Here is a 15,152-nt window from a genome sequence, read left to right as displayed (position 1 = left end):
TCTGTGCCATTACTACACTGTTCACAAACATATACTGCTCCATCCCTCTTTCCTCTGACAGGCTCTAAGAAAGCATCAAGCATTGACTGTATCTATTCCCATTGAACTATCTCCCAGAAACACCTGACCACAATAAATACTAATTCTTTTCGCTTCACTGCATTTCAGAAATCTTATTTTAGAACTACATTAAATACAGTGCTGAAGTGGCTGCTAGGGAAGAGGAGAAGAAGGATGTTCCCAGTTATTTCCATCTATTGCAGAGAGGTATTTGACTCAGTGATAGGATCAGCTGTCTTTCAGCGTGCATTTATATCAAGGCCACAAATGTTCAAATAGACTTAACTCCATTAAGAGCCAATATCATCAGTTTCTTGTGAGACAAATTCAATCGCTGTCCTTATCTGACATGTTTGTTACAGGATAACCCATCCCAGTTGTTGGGGGATTTTGGGGGGGCTGGTTGTTTTTTTTTTCTTCTTTTCCTTCAGAAGCTAGTTAAAATAGGACCATTTTCTCCAAATACAGAGCCTCCTCTATTATTTGCAAACACAAAACAGTGATGTTTTTAATAACATGTCTGGCTAATGCAACAAGGTTAAGAGACAAGATAAGCCTGTCCATTTCTCAGTCAACAAAAAATTCTCAGTTTGTAACTCGTAAATCCCAGGCATATACCATTGTATCTGTATTCATTTGAAAACATATTCAGCATGCTAATTTCTTTAATGAACGTATTTATTCTAATGAGGTGCCTCCAAGGTCCCAACAACACTTAACCTTCCAGAATTTAGGTTTCAGGTGAACTTTGTGGTTCAAGTTCACCTCCCTCACCAGATTTCCCATTTTTGCAACACCAGTAAAGATGCCATTCTTTCATTAATGCATCACTTTTTTTCTGATCTAATACTTCACTGCAAAAAAAAAGTGTAAGGTACTAATATCAGCACCCTGTTGCTAAACATTTTTTTGGAAACAGAGTAAGCTACAAGAACATTTTTGTGTAAGATAAGATTTTCATATGAACAAAGCAACAGCAATAGAGAAGAAAAAAAAAACCAACTTACAATTTGCTTCCAGGGTTATACTGACTCTAAGATGGGAATATAAGCAGGCAGAGGACAGAGGACAACTTCATTGAGAGTAGGGGGTAATTATTTATTTCTCTTTTACATTTTCTCTGGAGATGCTATGTATTTTCAACAGGATAAAAAGTCAAAGCTAAGGGACTCAAACAGATTTAGGACAACTCACACACCTTCTGAGATGATGAACACATTTAATCTGAAACAGTTTCTTCTATTCACCTCTGATTATTGGAGAGAAAGCAGTGAAAAATGGCTCCTGGAGAGCAGCTCGTAGCCCTTTAAGGAGGGAGCTGTGGTCGAGCGCAGCTCTCTGGACCCCGCTCCCAGCGGATGCCTGAGCAGTGCAAACACTGACCTAACCCGATACCCCTCCGTCGCTCTACAAGCACCTTTTTACATCAATGCCCTTTCAGTTATGTACTGATCAAACAATACAAGCCCTTATGTACAACAAAGTGCTCTCAGTGCGCTGTGTCAGCACAGGCTAATTTAACAGATTCATTAACACGGGGCTGACACCGAAGAGACTCTCCCAGCTCCAGGTAGGATTGAGTTTCTGGCCATCTGCACTGAAACGATAGGCTCAGTTAGCTCTGCAATGGAAAGCAAGTTCGCTAGTGACGGGAGGGGAAGGAATTTTTACAACATCTGCTGCATTTAGCTCTCCAGAGTTTACAGCTCTGACATGTTGAGGTTAGCCATTCAGGACAGCGCACAGGAACCCAGACGGATGGGGAACAGCCTGAGAGTGCATCTACAGAGTTTCTTTCCCAAAGTCCCCAGACAGCTGTGGCCGTGCCCTGCACAATGTCTCCGAGGTGTTCCATTAGCAGGCTGGCTCCCTGCGCACACGTGTCCAGAAGAACGCTTTCTAAACACAATTTTACTTTTAATCAGGCCATAGTTTAAACATGTCAAGCTGACGCTGCAGCTTAATGATACTAGCGACTTAAAAGCTGCCCCAAAGCACGTGGAAGAAAGAAAAAAAAAAATAAACACCTGCCACGTAAAATACACTAAAACACGATATTCAGAACTTGGAGGTGTTCCTGGTCTCTGCGTATTTTTGTGATCGAAACGATAGCTTCCAGTAATGAAAGGTATTTATTTGCTGTATTAATTTGAAAAGGAGTTTAAAGCCCTGATTTGAGTAAGGGGAGCGCATGCCTACACTTGTGCAACCTGATGGGAAGTAGCTAAGGCATGAAATGCTAGGAAGATGGCTGCAGATGGTTTCATCCTTCTTTCCCCATTTAAAAACAAACAAACAAAAAACAATAAAAAAAATCCCACATGCGTCTGTCAACTAGAACATATTTTTAAAGGTGGTGCTAAAAAACCACGTTCCTTCCACCCAAAGATATGGGATGATCCGAGTGGCAACAGTTGGCTATGAACGTGCCTCTATCCCAGGCTACTTCAACATGCTTAAGCATTTCTGAACAGATTTTCTGGTATCACCATCTAGACCATGTGAACCAAACTCACAGATGGACGCAAATAGTAGTAATTTATTTTTACTTTTTTTTACAAGGGATTCTGATGTATTTGCAACAGTATTTACAGAATCTTATCTCCCAAAGGATCACCAGGTACATAAATTTGTTAGCCACCTAAAACATCTGGGTTCTGCATGTAGCAATGATATAGGGGCAAATTGGAAGGAGAAGTAAGTAATGTACAGGGAATATAATTGCAATTTCACTATCTTTACGCTCGTAGCAAAATATAACTTCATCAGTATGGTCATGATGTATTAGTATGCCAATAATCTAGCTTCTGATGTGGTTTTTATTATGATAGCAAGCCAGAACTGAAATTTGGGGGTAGAGAGATCAAAAGGATTTCCACATCTGCTAAGTAGGTCAATCACTTTACAGTTAACCATACAACAGTCTACACGCTGGAAAGTTTCTTTTTCTCCTCACTTGAAAATGTCATGATATATAATTTCTGTATAGGAGATGTTGAAGGGAAGCACCATTCGTACTTTTTCCCTTTTGCCTTTAAAAGCAATTAAGCTGTATGAAAAGGTGACAAAGCCAAATCATCATTCACAAGCAGACATGCCAAAGAATACGTTTTCAATGGAGATCCAGGGAAAACACATTTGGACTTCAAAGGAAGAGCCAACTCTGCACTACACCACTCAGTACGATTGCCTGGGAATCAGAAACCTTCATCAGGAAATGTCAGAAATTTGTCAGACCATCTCAGCAAGTAGATGATGGGAAATTTAGTTTTCCTCCAGCTTTGATTCTTTTAGACATGGACAGAAAAGCTTACTTAATGAAGCTTTGGAAAAAACTGGAATCTTCAGACAATCACTGTATGAATAATTAAAGATATATTAAAAAGTTATAACATGTCTCTAAGAAATGGTTTTGCCTCAACCACCCGTGGTTATTCTATGCCTGAGTGTAAAGTAACCAACTCCACAAGGCATTTTGGCTTCAAAACAGATGTACAAGGCAGTGTCACTTGATCCTCCTCCTACCTTTTCATAGGTAATGCTACCACTAAGGCCATGAACTGTAATTATGCTAAAACTTGAATTCAAAATGCCATTGCAATCTTTCAAATCCACTGTATGCTGTGAACACAAGGCATATTTGGCATTGATTAATGCACGTCAGCTCATCCTCAAATGAAACAATGCTTGCTTTTAATAATTGAGGTGTCATTTAACGTATGAAGAATTATAAGGATTTAAACACCACCAGCAAATTACAAAGAAGTTAGATGTGGGTATCAGTTACTATTCATGAAGAGGTGTCACTTACAATAGGTGACAATGGCTTAAGTACCGTCAAGTAGGGCTCTGCGGTTTCTCCTCATGCATCCACTAAGGAGCAAAGGTTGCTCCATGGACCAATACACTCCCCTACTTACAGGACGGCAGCTCATCTCCTTTTTAATGGTGATCGAAGTGGGAAGGCAGGGAGTAGCAGCAAGTGATTTAAGGGCTGAGAGGAGAGGTTGGCTGCTCAGGAGCGATCTGTGGACTGTGCTGCAAGACCCCACGGCACAGAGCATCAGCGAACCCGGCTAAACCACAGGTGCTGTAAAAGGCACTGAAGTTTCTTGCATAAAAGATGCAGCATACAGTGGATTTGCTATGTTCAGTTTTAATTTTAAACTGATATGGTAGTAACAAACAGGAAAGTGCATGGTTGCTTGCATATTAGTTACTAGACACAAATCCAAAGCCCGGGAAACAAATAGGTCAGAATACTGAAGACAGACAGAATGATTATACAGGCCAAACTGTTCAATGAATCAGATTAATCTCATCCAAAAGTGTGTAGACCTTTTTGATATTAATCATCCATTTTGTGGTGAAGCAAAAAATCTGGATTAGAAAAGATGCGCACCTGTGTTGGAAATTTGTGTAAGTTTTTCTGTCGCTTCAAGGGAATTGAGATAATGTATTTTTATCACCTTGACATATACAGTGAAAGTAGGAAAAACTTCTCTAAAACATCACAGATCAGTTAGCAAAAAGTCCTCTAAAATTAATCCAATGTTAATTGAACTGGTAGTGAACTATCAGAACAGAAATCTAATGAAACTAAACAAGCTGGACTCAACTGACCCCTAGAGATCAAGTGATTGAGTTAGCTGCATCTTCTGATGCAGAATCCAAGCCAGGGCTCAAGAGGCTGCAAAAAGCCATGGTAGAAAGGCTGATTTTCTATTATACTGAATGAAGTTTGTACAGCTCACAGAGCTCCTCATTTTTCAGAACTCGTTTTCTAATCAAACAAGTCACTTTCTTTAACTGTGGTAAAACATAGTGCAGGCTCTCCTACTTTGTTCACTGAAAACATGGGACATGGATGAATAAAAACTGAAGTGCTACCATGCATTACTTTGCCCTTATAGTTCAACACCACAGATGACTGAACAAGCAAGAAGAAAACATTTTAGAAGAATACATTTCTTCCAATAATCCCAGGAAATCTCTATTTTAGGGAAGAAATAAAATGCAAGGTAGATGAAAATCAGGATGATTTGCACATTGACATGAGAAGTGATTACAGTTCCCTGGATGAGACAATCATGACTAATAGTCAGAAATCACTGACTGAACATTGCAACCCAGATTCAATTCTTCCTCCATATGAAATTCTGGCTCATGATAGCATATCTTAGGGGATCATCAGAATTTATTTAACTTAATCTCATTTGGAAAACTCATGTTTGTATTGCTTAATCTTTTCTACTCGTGTCATACAAATTAAGCACACTAGCTACCATAATACCCAAAGGCCAGAGAGCCCACCAAAGAAATCTACCACTGCAGGAAATTACTATTAATCCAGTCCTAGCAATGTTAAACCTCTATTCCTTGCTTTTCTTATATGGATGGAGCCTGCTATTTCTCTTCTTGTCAATTAGAAATTCTTGTTTATAAATCAACATTTGTGACAACTTAGTCTTTATAAGACTATACTCTCTGATTGGTTCCCAATTAGCTAATCTCAATTTTATTGGAATGGGTGTATAAGTGAAAACTAGCTTGCTTGCTTTTCTTTGGTTTTATTTTTGCTCTATTCCACCCAGCTTTCTGGTTCTCTGTAAAATGTGTTGTAAGGCTGTGACTGTTAGCAGTTCACAATATTTTTCCTCCATCAGTACTCTCACTCTCAGTTTTGTTAGATAAACCATGCATGAAAACAGTGTTCTGCATTATTGAAATGAAGCCTTAAAACACTTGTGACTAAGGAATCAAAAACCACAAAAGCAAAACAAAGCCCCGCTGTCAGAGAGCCTGCAGGATGAATAGAATCATAAAATTGTTTAGGTTGGAAAAGACCTTTAAGATCACCAAGTCCAACCATTAACTTAGCATTGCCAAGTCCACCACTAAACCATCACCCTAAGCACCACATCTACACGTCTTTTAAATACCTCCAGGGACGGTGACTCCACCACTTCCCTGGGCAGCCTGTTCCAATGTCTGACAACCCTTTCAGTGAAGAAATTTTTCCTAATATCCAACGTAAACCTCCCCTGGTGCAACTTGAGGCCATTTCCTCTCATCCTATCACTTGTTACTTGGGAGAAGAGACTGACACCCACCTCGCTACAACCTCTTTTCAGGTGGTTGTAGAGAGAGATAAGGTCTCCCCTCAGCCTCCTTTTCTCCAGGCTAAACCACCCCAATTCCCCCAGCTGCTCCTTATAGGACTTGTTCTCTAGACCCTTCACCAGCTTTGTTGCCCTTCTCTAGACACGCTCCAGCAACTCAATGTCTTTCTTGTAGTGAGGGGCCCAAAACTGAATGCAGTATTCGAGGTATGGCCTCACCAGTATCAAGTACAGGGGGACGATTGCTTTCCTAGTCCCGCCGGCCACAATATTTCAGATATAAGCCAGGATGCTATTGGCCTTCTTGGCCACCTGGGCACACTGCCGGCTCATATTGTCAACCAACACCCCCAGGTCCTTTTCTGCTGGGCAGCTTTCCAGCCACTCTTGCGTGGGGTTGTTGTGACCCAAGTGCAGGACCCAGCACTGAGCCTTGTGGAACCTCATACAACTGGCCTCGGCCCATCGATCCAGCCTGACAGATCCCTCTGGAGAGCCTTTCTGCCCTTCAGCAGATCACCACTCCCACCCAACTTGGTGTTGTCTGCAACCTTACTGAGGGTGCAGTACTCAATCCCCTCGTCCAGATCATTGATGAAGATATTATACAGAACTGGCCCCAATACTGAGCCCTGAGGAACACCACTCGTGACTGGCTGCCAACTGGATTTAACTCCATTTACCACCACTCTTGGGGCCTGGCCATCCAGACAGTTTTTTACCCAGCGAAGAGTATAGCCAGCGAATAGATACAAACCTAATGACTTGATTACAGTGCGCACACATGGGAGTACGCTTTCCTGCTGGAATATGCTCTGCCCTCTGAACCAACGTGTCTTGCTCATTTAGCTGAGGTGCTGTCGCAAATTTTTCACTCGGGGCAGTTGTTCCAGGTGGTTTAATACTGTTTGATGTCCATCCGCTGGCAGGAGCTGGGGAAAGAGTGCCAAAAGCATTTAGAAGACCATCTTTCCGTACCAAGTAAATTATGAAATACAAGCAACCAGCAACGTTCACCTAACATCTTTGTACAGTGTATGCCAGTCTACTTAAAGGAACAAATTAGAAAGCACTTATTTTCCCCTCCTCCCCCACCGAGTCAGTCCTACCTACTTTATGAAATGTCTGTGAAATAACACAGAATGGTTTTGGCTAACTTGTAGAGGTAGTGGACAAATTTTAACATACTAAAGAAGTTGGGCGAAAGAATATACAACCTGTGAAGGCATTATTTTGCTTTAGATACAAAAGCTGAAGCCAAGAATATCAGTGTATGAACAGACAGGAGAATATGACATACCTACTCAAAACATTTTACAGTGAGTGCAATAGATCATATGTTATTACTAACAGATTAAACAAGAGCACACATTCAATACAACATGTACAGGAACTTAAAATATAGTACTGCATAAGGAAAACATATTTCTAAATCAAATTTAAACACTAGTCTAGATCACTAGATACTGCCAATCTGAAGCACTCCAAAGTCCACATTTGCATCCTCTTTATAAAAGTTATGACACGAATAAAAACCTGATGTTTTCAGAAATATATCCATCCACACACCATTTGTGCTTAGGTTTTTAGAGTTGTAGAATAGACATAAGCTTTTACGGTGTAAGAAAAATGCATTTACAAAAATGAAAGGCACAGATGATACTGTTACTAAGGGTAATGAAGAAACAAACAGTCCTCTGCTTTTCTTTCTCCTCTATTGATATATGCACCTTGGTAACGTACAAGCTACAGCAACATGAGTTTATGGGAGCAGTTATTCCTGTCAAGTGGAGAATTCTTTTTCTTTTTCAAGTACGCTAAAAAACCCCCACATTTCCATAGCCTTTTGTTTGTAACCACAGGCAAGAGAAACCATGAGTGTTTACTCAGTGTCCTTGCCTTAGTGCAGCCGTACTAGATCTTGTAAATCAGAAAGCGAAATTAAGATCTGAGTGAAAACTCACAGAGAAACAACCAAGTAATGACAGACATCGGACAGCGCAGGATGATGCTTCTGTTGCAATGACGCAGCTCTCCAACACAAGGTCAGGGCATTGGTACGTAGCTTTGCAAAAAGACTAGTTTGTGGAACTATTAATCTTTGTGCTAGTCTTCCTCTTTCATATCATCTTCCAGGGAAAAGATGAAAAATTGTTTATCATTATCTGCCTTAATGCAATGCTGATCAGCCTCCGCCCTACAGAAAAGCTGCAAATACCTTTCAGGTAAAACACTGCATTCCCTGCTCAAATGGAAGTAGCATACTAATTCACAGAGAAGATAAATTTAAACAACAGTGAATACACAGAAAATTCAACAGAAATGCCAATCCCTTGCTATTTACAGAAGTAAGATAGCCACACACTACACAATTTAATCAAAACAATCCAGTGAACTTTAGTTAACAAAACCCCCCACTACTCATGTATTTGTAGGCTAAGGCAACACAGCTGGAAGAAAAATCCTTTTTAACACCACTACTTTTGTACTATAATTATGACTGGTATTAAATCCACTGATATGGGCTCAATACCTACTTTTGCTTACTCTTTCTCTGTATGAAGCAGCAATATAGTCATACACCTTTTTTTTGTCTAACTGGTTTTCTCAAATCAAATTCTCTTAAATCAGGTTATTTCAAGACTGACGTATTTTTGGATCCTTTTCAGTATCTGGAGTAGCAAAAAGTATACCAGTTCACTAGGGGGGTTTTGTTGTGGTTTTGTTGTTGTTGGTTTTTTTAAATACAAGACTATTGATTATATTGAATGTATAATTAATTAATTTGCAATATTTTGAAAAAATGACATCTTGATTCTAGAAACATTCAGCATTCCTGAGTAGAAAGTATTTAGGAGTAGAAGCACTTGATCTTGAACAAGTCACTCTGCCACTGTAGTTCATTTTAGGCTATAAATGCCTGCTAAACTGAAAACATAGGAACAGATAAAAATGGAAAAAGGGGCAGTAAGTGTTTGAAGACATGAACAAAAGTGGTTTTGATTAATAGCACTTTCCTCCTCTGTCACCACACATGGCTTTCTAATTTTCAGGTCCCATTTCATGAGAAGACAAAAATACACGCTAAAACCAAATCTGTTTGAAGACTGCTTTTGCCATAAATCAAATTGCAGTGCAGCTTCTAGTATATTGCTAATTTCTGTTTGAGTTCTCTGCTGAATCCCAAAGCCCATTCAGACACATCAGCTAGCTCTTGTTTGCACTGCATAGTTTTAAAAAGTCCTGCTTGATTAAAAGGGGGGAAAAAATTACAAACATCATAATTATTCCTTTTCTTTGGTCTCATTACAGCTTTCATTAATGCTGTTCTTATGAATGATGCTTTTCTGAACACTACCCAACTCTAAAGTTACTACTGGTGAGGAGTAGAATTTGTCTACATAAACTTTCTCTACAGAGTTGATATACAGATCAGTCATTTCCGAGTTATTCAAAGCACTAAAAAGGAAGAGAAGGAGATAGTCCATCCATTTGGGAAATAACTTCAGTCTACTAATGACCCTATGTTAAAACAAAACCTCTCTTTTAAGCAAACCATAATATAAACCACACAAATTAGTACTGTGTTAAGCAAGAGCTACGGCCTAAACAAAAACAAGGTGGGCATTTAGCATTGAGGACCAGTGAAGGCAAATTGACCCACTCCACTTCCACTGAAATCGGTGAACTCAAGTTCAACGCCCAGACCTTCAGCAGACGCAGGACTCCCAGGGGATCACAGCCACAATGCAAACAGAATAATGGGAATAACAAATAAGCCCTAAGCCTTCAGATACTTCTATATTTGCCAGAATATTTTTGGATACCGCACAAAAACTAAGTTCTAAAAGGCTTTTCGACTGTCATTTGTAAATTTATGTCACTATTTGGTCTACTATAATGGGAACAATATCTAATTGATCACTGCAGATGCCATAAGCAGCTAAGAACTGAGACAGAAAAGGTTGCCTTCTGCTCAAAAATCCTTCAAAAGCAAGACCCTAAAGCATTTTATTAAATGCTCTCTTCTTCTATCTCGAGGCCACTATAAAGCCAGGAAGCTCCCTGCCCATGCTTACAGTTTGTCCCTACAGCATTCTCTCAAGGGGTATTTTTCTCTTAGCTGGTATTCACTTTAAGACTTTGTTGGTCTTGCACAGGATTATTCCCCTCTATTCCTGTTCTGAAGTGGACTCAAGTTTCTTTCAGTTCAGATTTTTCATCCTAAAAATAAAAAGGAGTCAGTCTGCTTCTACTGCCTTTAGATCCATACTCTTGTTAAAGAAAATACACCAGTAAAGTATAGTAATAGCCATTTCACCACATTTATTATACTGGTTTCCTTGTAAACCTTCTGCAGTTGTTCTGCTAGATTTTTTTTCCACCATAGATCATTCTCCCTTTCTTACCGCTTGATTTGCCTCAGTCTTATCTTCCTCATTGCCATCTGAACACCAGCGGGAGGACAGCTTTTACTGCCCACTTATGTCTTTCCATAGGCCACAAACATGCCTTTAACACTCCAGTAATTTTACCAAAGGTTCATTACATCCACTGCAACCCACGGAGCATTTTTTTTTTTGGTGGTGGTGGCATTTTTGTTTCTTTGGTTCAGTTTTTTATTAAAACAAACAAACAAACAAACAAAAACAAACCACAAAAAAAACCAAAACCAAACACTATTAGTTCCCTACTTAAAATCTGTATGAATTCTCAGTATTTTTTTCCAACGATATTCCACCTCTTGTAGCTACAGAATTTCAAATATTAGGTCTGTTTTCTTGTTTAGAATGAACATTGAGGTTTCCCAACCGTCCCTTCTACTTAAACAGCAAGTTTAACACTCCTGTACTGGACAAGATGTTTTTAGATGTTTTTTCTGCAAGCAGAGAGGAAGGGGACACTCTCAGAGTTCATGCATTCTCCTCTTCTCCTTTCTCTTCCCTATTCAACTGGAAACCCTTCAGACTGAAACACAACCACATGATTTAAAGAAAAACATCAGGCCTGGAAAACTTATGCAGGTGTTTTTTCTTGCAATGAGAAGCTTTTACCAGGGCACACCAGTAATAACAAGGTGGGTACAAATTATTACACTCAATCTAAGCAAAGGCATCTCAACTCTTGGCAATCATTCTGAGCACTCCTGTGGTTTGTGCTTTATACTTTGCTTTTTACATTTTACATATATGATTTTGGATCCCATCAGCAGCTCTGTTCTCCGAGAGTGCTGGGGAGGTGCATGCACATTTTTAATTGCAAACAATGACCGCGTGGGGATGGGAAAAGAAACATCTCCAGCTTCCTCACGACACAATCTCACCACATACTTTCTGGGCGCCACCTTTGTTGCTTGAAATGGGACAGAGTGAAGCAACTTTTGTGGATGCTTTGAAGAATTATAAATTATAATAAGTAAATACAATAAATAAATAAAAGAAATAATTTATAAGAATTACACACCCCATCAGGAGCTATTTTACCCTGAATACCAGAGAGGTTTGGGTTCTCCACAAGTCATGAAAAGGTCTCAGTGGCCAAATTTTGGAGTTTTGCAGGCTTCACTTCACCTTTGCTCTCTTTAATTAAACCCTCTAAAGCGCTGTTGATTTGCACTTGTGTATTGTCATAGCTGGCTTTGCTAAAACAGAAAACACTCTGTACCTGACTATTAACTTTCTACTTTATTAGGTTTACCCTCAGTGTTTGCTTTCACTAAACTCCTTGGTATGGCTAGTTTAATATTTAACAAAGTTTTAGGCAAGGTAAAGAACTGGCTTTTTTTCTTTTTCAAAAATCCCAGTGTGACTTTGCCCTCGTTAGTCTAACAATAGGCTGTTCCATCACTGAGCACATGGATAACTGCAAACACTAGCGAAAGGTTTGGAAGACAAAGGGAGAAAGGCGGATACGCGGTGGTGCCAAAGTCACTTTGACAGAGGTTCTCCGGTGCGTAGCAACAATACAACAGCCTGAACTGTTTAACGCTCACTTAAACATAACATCAGACTTCATGTAATATCTATAAATAACAATGCTACTTTAAGCAGTGGGAGTGCCAGAACTTCATTTTAAAGTGTTCTAGCTCAGTGATTTATACGCTGCTATCAAACTACCGTATTATAAATGGAAAATATAAAGCTGCATACATCCAATTTTTCTGACTTTTCTTAATATATCTGTACAATAAGAAATCTTCCTGTTCCTTCCCTCCAAACCAAACAGATGGCCGGATGAAGCAACGTGTCTGAAAAGCTCGGCTGTCAGCTCGTTACATTAGCCGTATATAACACCCCATCCACTCCCAGGCCCGCGTGAAATCACACAAGTTCAATGAAGAAAGCTACAGGACAAGCAAAAGGGGAGGAAAAAAATGAAAAACCACACAAAAAAAAAAATATCCAAACAACCAACCCACCAAACCCCTGTGTTCAGCAGTTCTCCTTTTGTTTCCTATAGAGTCTTGGAACTGCAGTCAGAGCTAAACCCCCACCACTGATTAAAGGCAGAACAGGAAGGATTAAACCATTATCATGTCTTTAAATGACAGCAAAGGCTGGTATGCGCCCCGTGGAAAATCACAACAGGTGCCACCCCAGCCCAATTTCAACAACCCCTGCAACTCGAGGGGCTAGTTCCTGCGCTAGCAACCAGCCTTTCAACTGGAAAGGCTCTGGCTAAATTAGCTGTAAAGCATCTTAATTAAAATGAGTATGGTGGGTTTGGCTTACTTAGCCTGTCTCCTTGTGATTTGTTACATCACACACCATCACAAATTTGGCACAACTGGCATTGCTTTTACCGAAACCATGCCTGGAGGAGAAAGGGAAAATGAAGACCTGGATGATAGTGTTTCATTTCTCTAGAGTGATAGTTTAGAAACCCATTTGGTAGCTTTCTGCAGATAACATTTGCATCCCTTGCTCCTGTTCTGACCTCGACAGCTTGACTATGCCTATGGAGAGCATGACTGCCCAGTCTCACTCACACGCAGATTATCGCCAGTTTTATGGAGCTGATGTTTAATGTTCAATAGCAATAAGAATGCATTTACCAGAGAAACATTGACTTTTCATTTGTTGAACAAATATTAGGCATAATTCTTGGATGTCCTACACCTGTACATCTGAACAGGACACATCACTGCTCTGAGTTGGTGCTAGCAAATGAAGGGGAACTGATCTGGTCAGTCAGTCTGTGACAACAGGCTAGTTGCTTTTTAACAAAACAAAGACGAGGAGCATCTGATTTTGAAAGTCGGTGAATATTCCCACTCAATGGGTGTGAAATAATCACAGAGACAAATAATCTCTTCACCTCTGTTTAAATGACTAAAGAAAGAAGCATGCATCTATCTGATTTATGTATGCAATTAGTTTAAGCGCACAGCTTGGTGCAACAGCACATGAATTTAGCAATACCAAATCACAGGAAAATTGTCAAAGGTCATATTTGTAACAGAAAGTTGAGTTTCTGTTTAGCAGATCCTGTAGTGAGGTACAGCAGGTCATTCTGCCTCCAACAAGTAGGTGGTACATTTCTGCATCTTTACTATGATCTGCCCCCTCTTAAATACAAACATTCAAGTTTTAGAAACTTATTAATTTTTTTCACCATGTCTGCCGGAGTTACAATTTCATACTACCATCAAATTAAGGTTGACATTTATAAATTACTCTTGTTTCACAATGGGTTTTGCTTGGCTAAGTGACTTCACATTACTTAACTTGTAAGAATAAATTCTTGTGGTTTGCTGTCACATGACGATATAATAATTTAGATTAGATGAAAAATTAATAACAGTCCATACACCAGGATCAGGAAGCTTTTGTGTTTTGACCTGTCAATCATATCACTTTTATGGACAAGGCTTTCTGGTTTTATGAATGGTGACTGCACCGTGGAGGAGCAATATTTAACAACCCTTTTTAGTGAAAAATACTGGAACTGTTTATGTTTTGGGACTGCTTCTAGTAGAGGCCTTACCAACAATATAAGGATTTGCCTTAACAACTTGTAGCGTTACTCCAGTTTCTTCCCAAAGTTCAGACCACGGCCCTCAATGGGCACATAGGTCCTTGAACTCCTAAAATACTCCTGCCTTTAACTTCCTGTTCTACAAAGGAAACAAATTGGGATGAGATGGCCCTAAAAACAACATTGCAGAACTTTATGAACAAGGTGATGCTGACACAATAGATTGGTTGCCTTTTCCATGCAAAAATATTACCAAAGCCAATGGGGCATCAACTTCAACTTACCCAGTAAGTGTGGCCTGTAAGGTCAACAGAACTGAGATGGGGGCTGGGGTGATTACAAATGAAATACAGAAAAACAACAGGACAAGGACAGAAAGTGCCACAGTCCATCCCTTTGTGGATGTGGAGCAAAGCCTTACTTTTTCATTTTGCAACAGCACAATAAGTCTTGGTGTCTCCCTCCCTCTCCCCAGCTTCATACTGTTTGACCTCGTGGCCAAACTCCCCAGTCTGATATGGTTTGGATTTTTACCCCATATTTCTTAGCAAACCTCTACAGAATAAGTCACAAAGAGGAGACAAAGACCCAAACTGTCAGTATGTGCAGGACAGGATGTCAAATCACACCTAGGAGCAGGCTTGTATTTTTTTCTGCTTTTAAAGTTCTGATATTATCGAGGGAATAGGAAATAGGAAAAAAAAAAAGCACAAGACAGCACACTAAGGATAACTCCAGAGATGGTAAATGCAAGCCTACCAAACACATGAAAACAACTGTAAGGAAATAGCAGAATTTTTCAAACAAAGTTGCCTGGGGAGCAGTTTTCTATGCTTACAGTTCTCTTCCAAGTGTGTTCCCTCTGCTGAAGGGAGCATGTGCTTAACACATGTGCTGGCTCGGGATTAGGCAACTGACAGTTGTGGGTATTGCAGAATATGCTGACATTCCCGAGCAGCTCTACTGGAAGGGGATTATGTATCCCAGTGGTAT

At 39.8% G+C, this 15,152-nt stretch overlaps 1 protein-coding gene across 2 annotated transcripts in view; it reads right to left on the bottom strand.

The window, feature by feature from the left end:
* PDLIM5 (PDZ and LIM domain 5) overlaps window positions 1–15,152 on the bottom strand; it is a 134,171-nt gene that overhangs the window by 9,239 nt on the left and 109,780 nt on the right. For both annotated transcript variants that reach the window (XM_010586167.1, XM_010586168.1), the window contains exon 9: window positions 6,940–7,114. In XM_010586167.1, coding sequence (XP_010584469.1) covers window positions 6,940–7,114 — 175 coding nt within the window. The remainder of the gene's footprint in view (window positions 1–6,939; window positions 7,115–15,152) is intronic.

Source organism: Haliaeetus leucocephalus, unplaced genomic scaffold (genome assembly GCF_000737465.1).
Source record: "Haliaeetus leucocephalus isolate CR32 unplaced genomic scaffold, Haliaeetus_leucocephalus-4.0 Scaffold140, whole genome shotgun sequence".
In the NCBI taxonomy this organism is placed as follows: domain Eukaryota; kingdom Metazoa; phylum Chordata; class Aves; order Accipitriformes; family Accipitridae; genus Haliaeetus; species Haliaeetus leucocephalus.
This window is presented reverse-complemented; position numbering and strand designations above follow the sequence as displayed.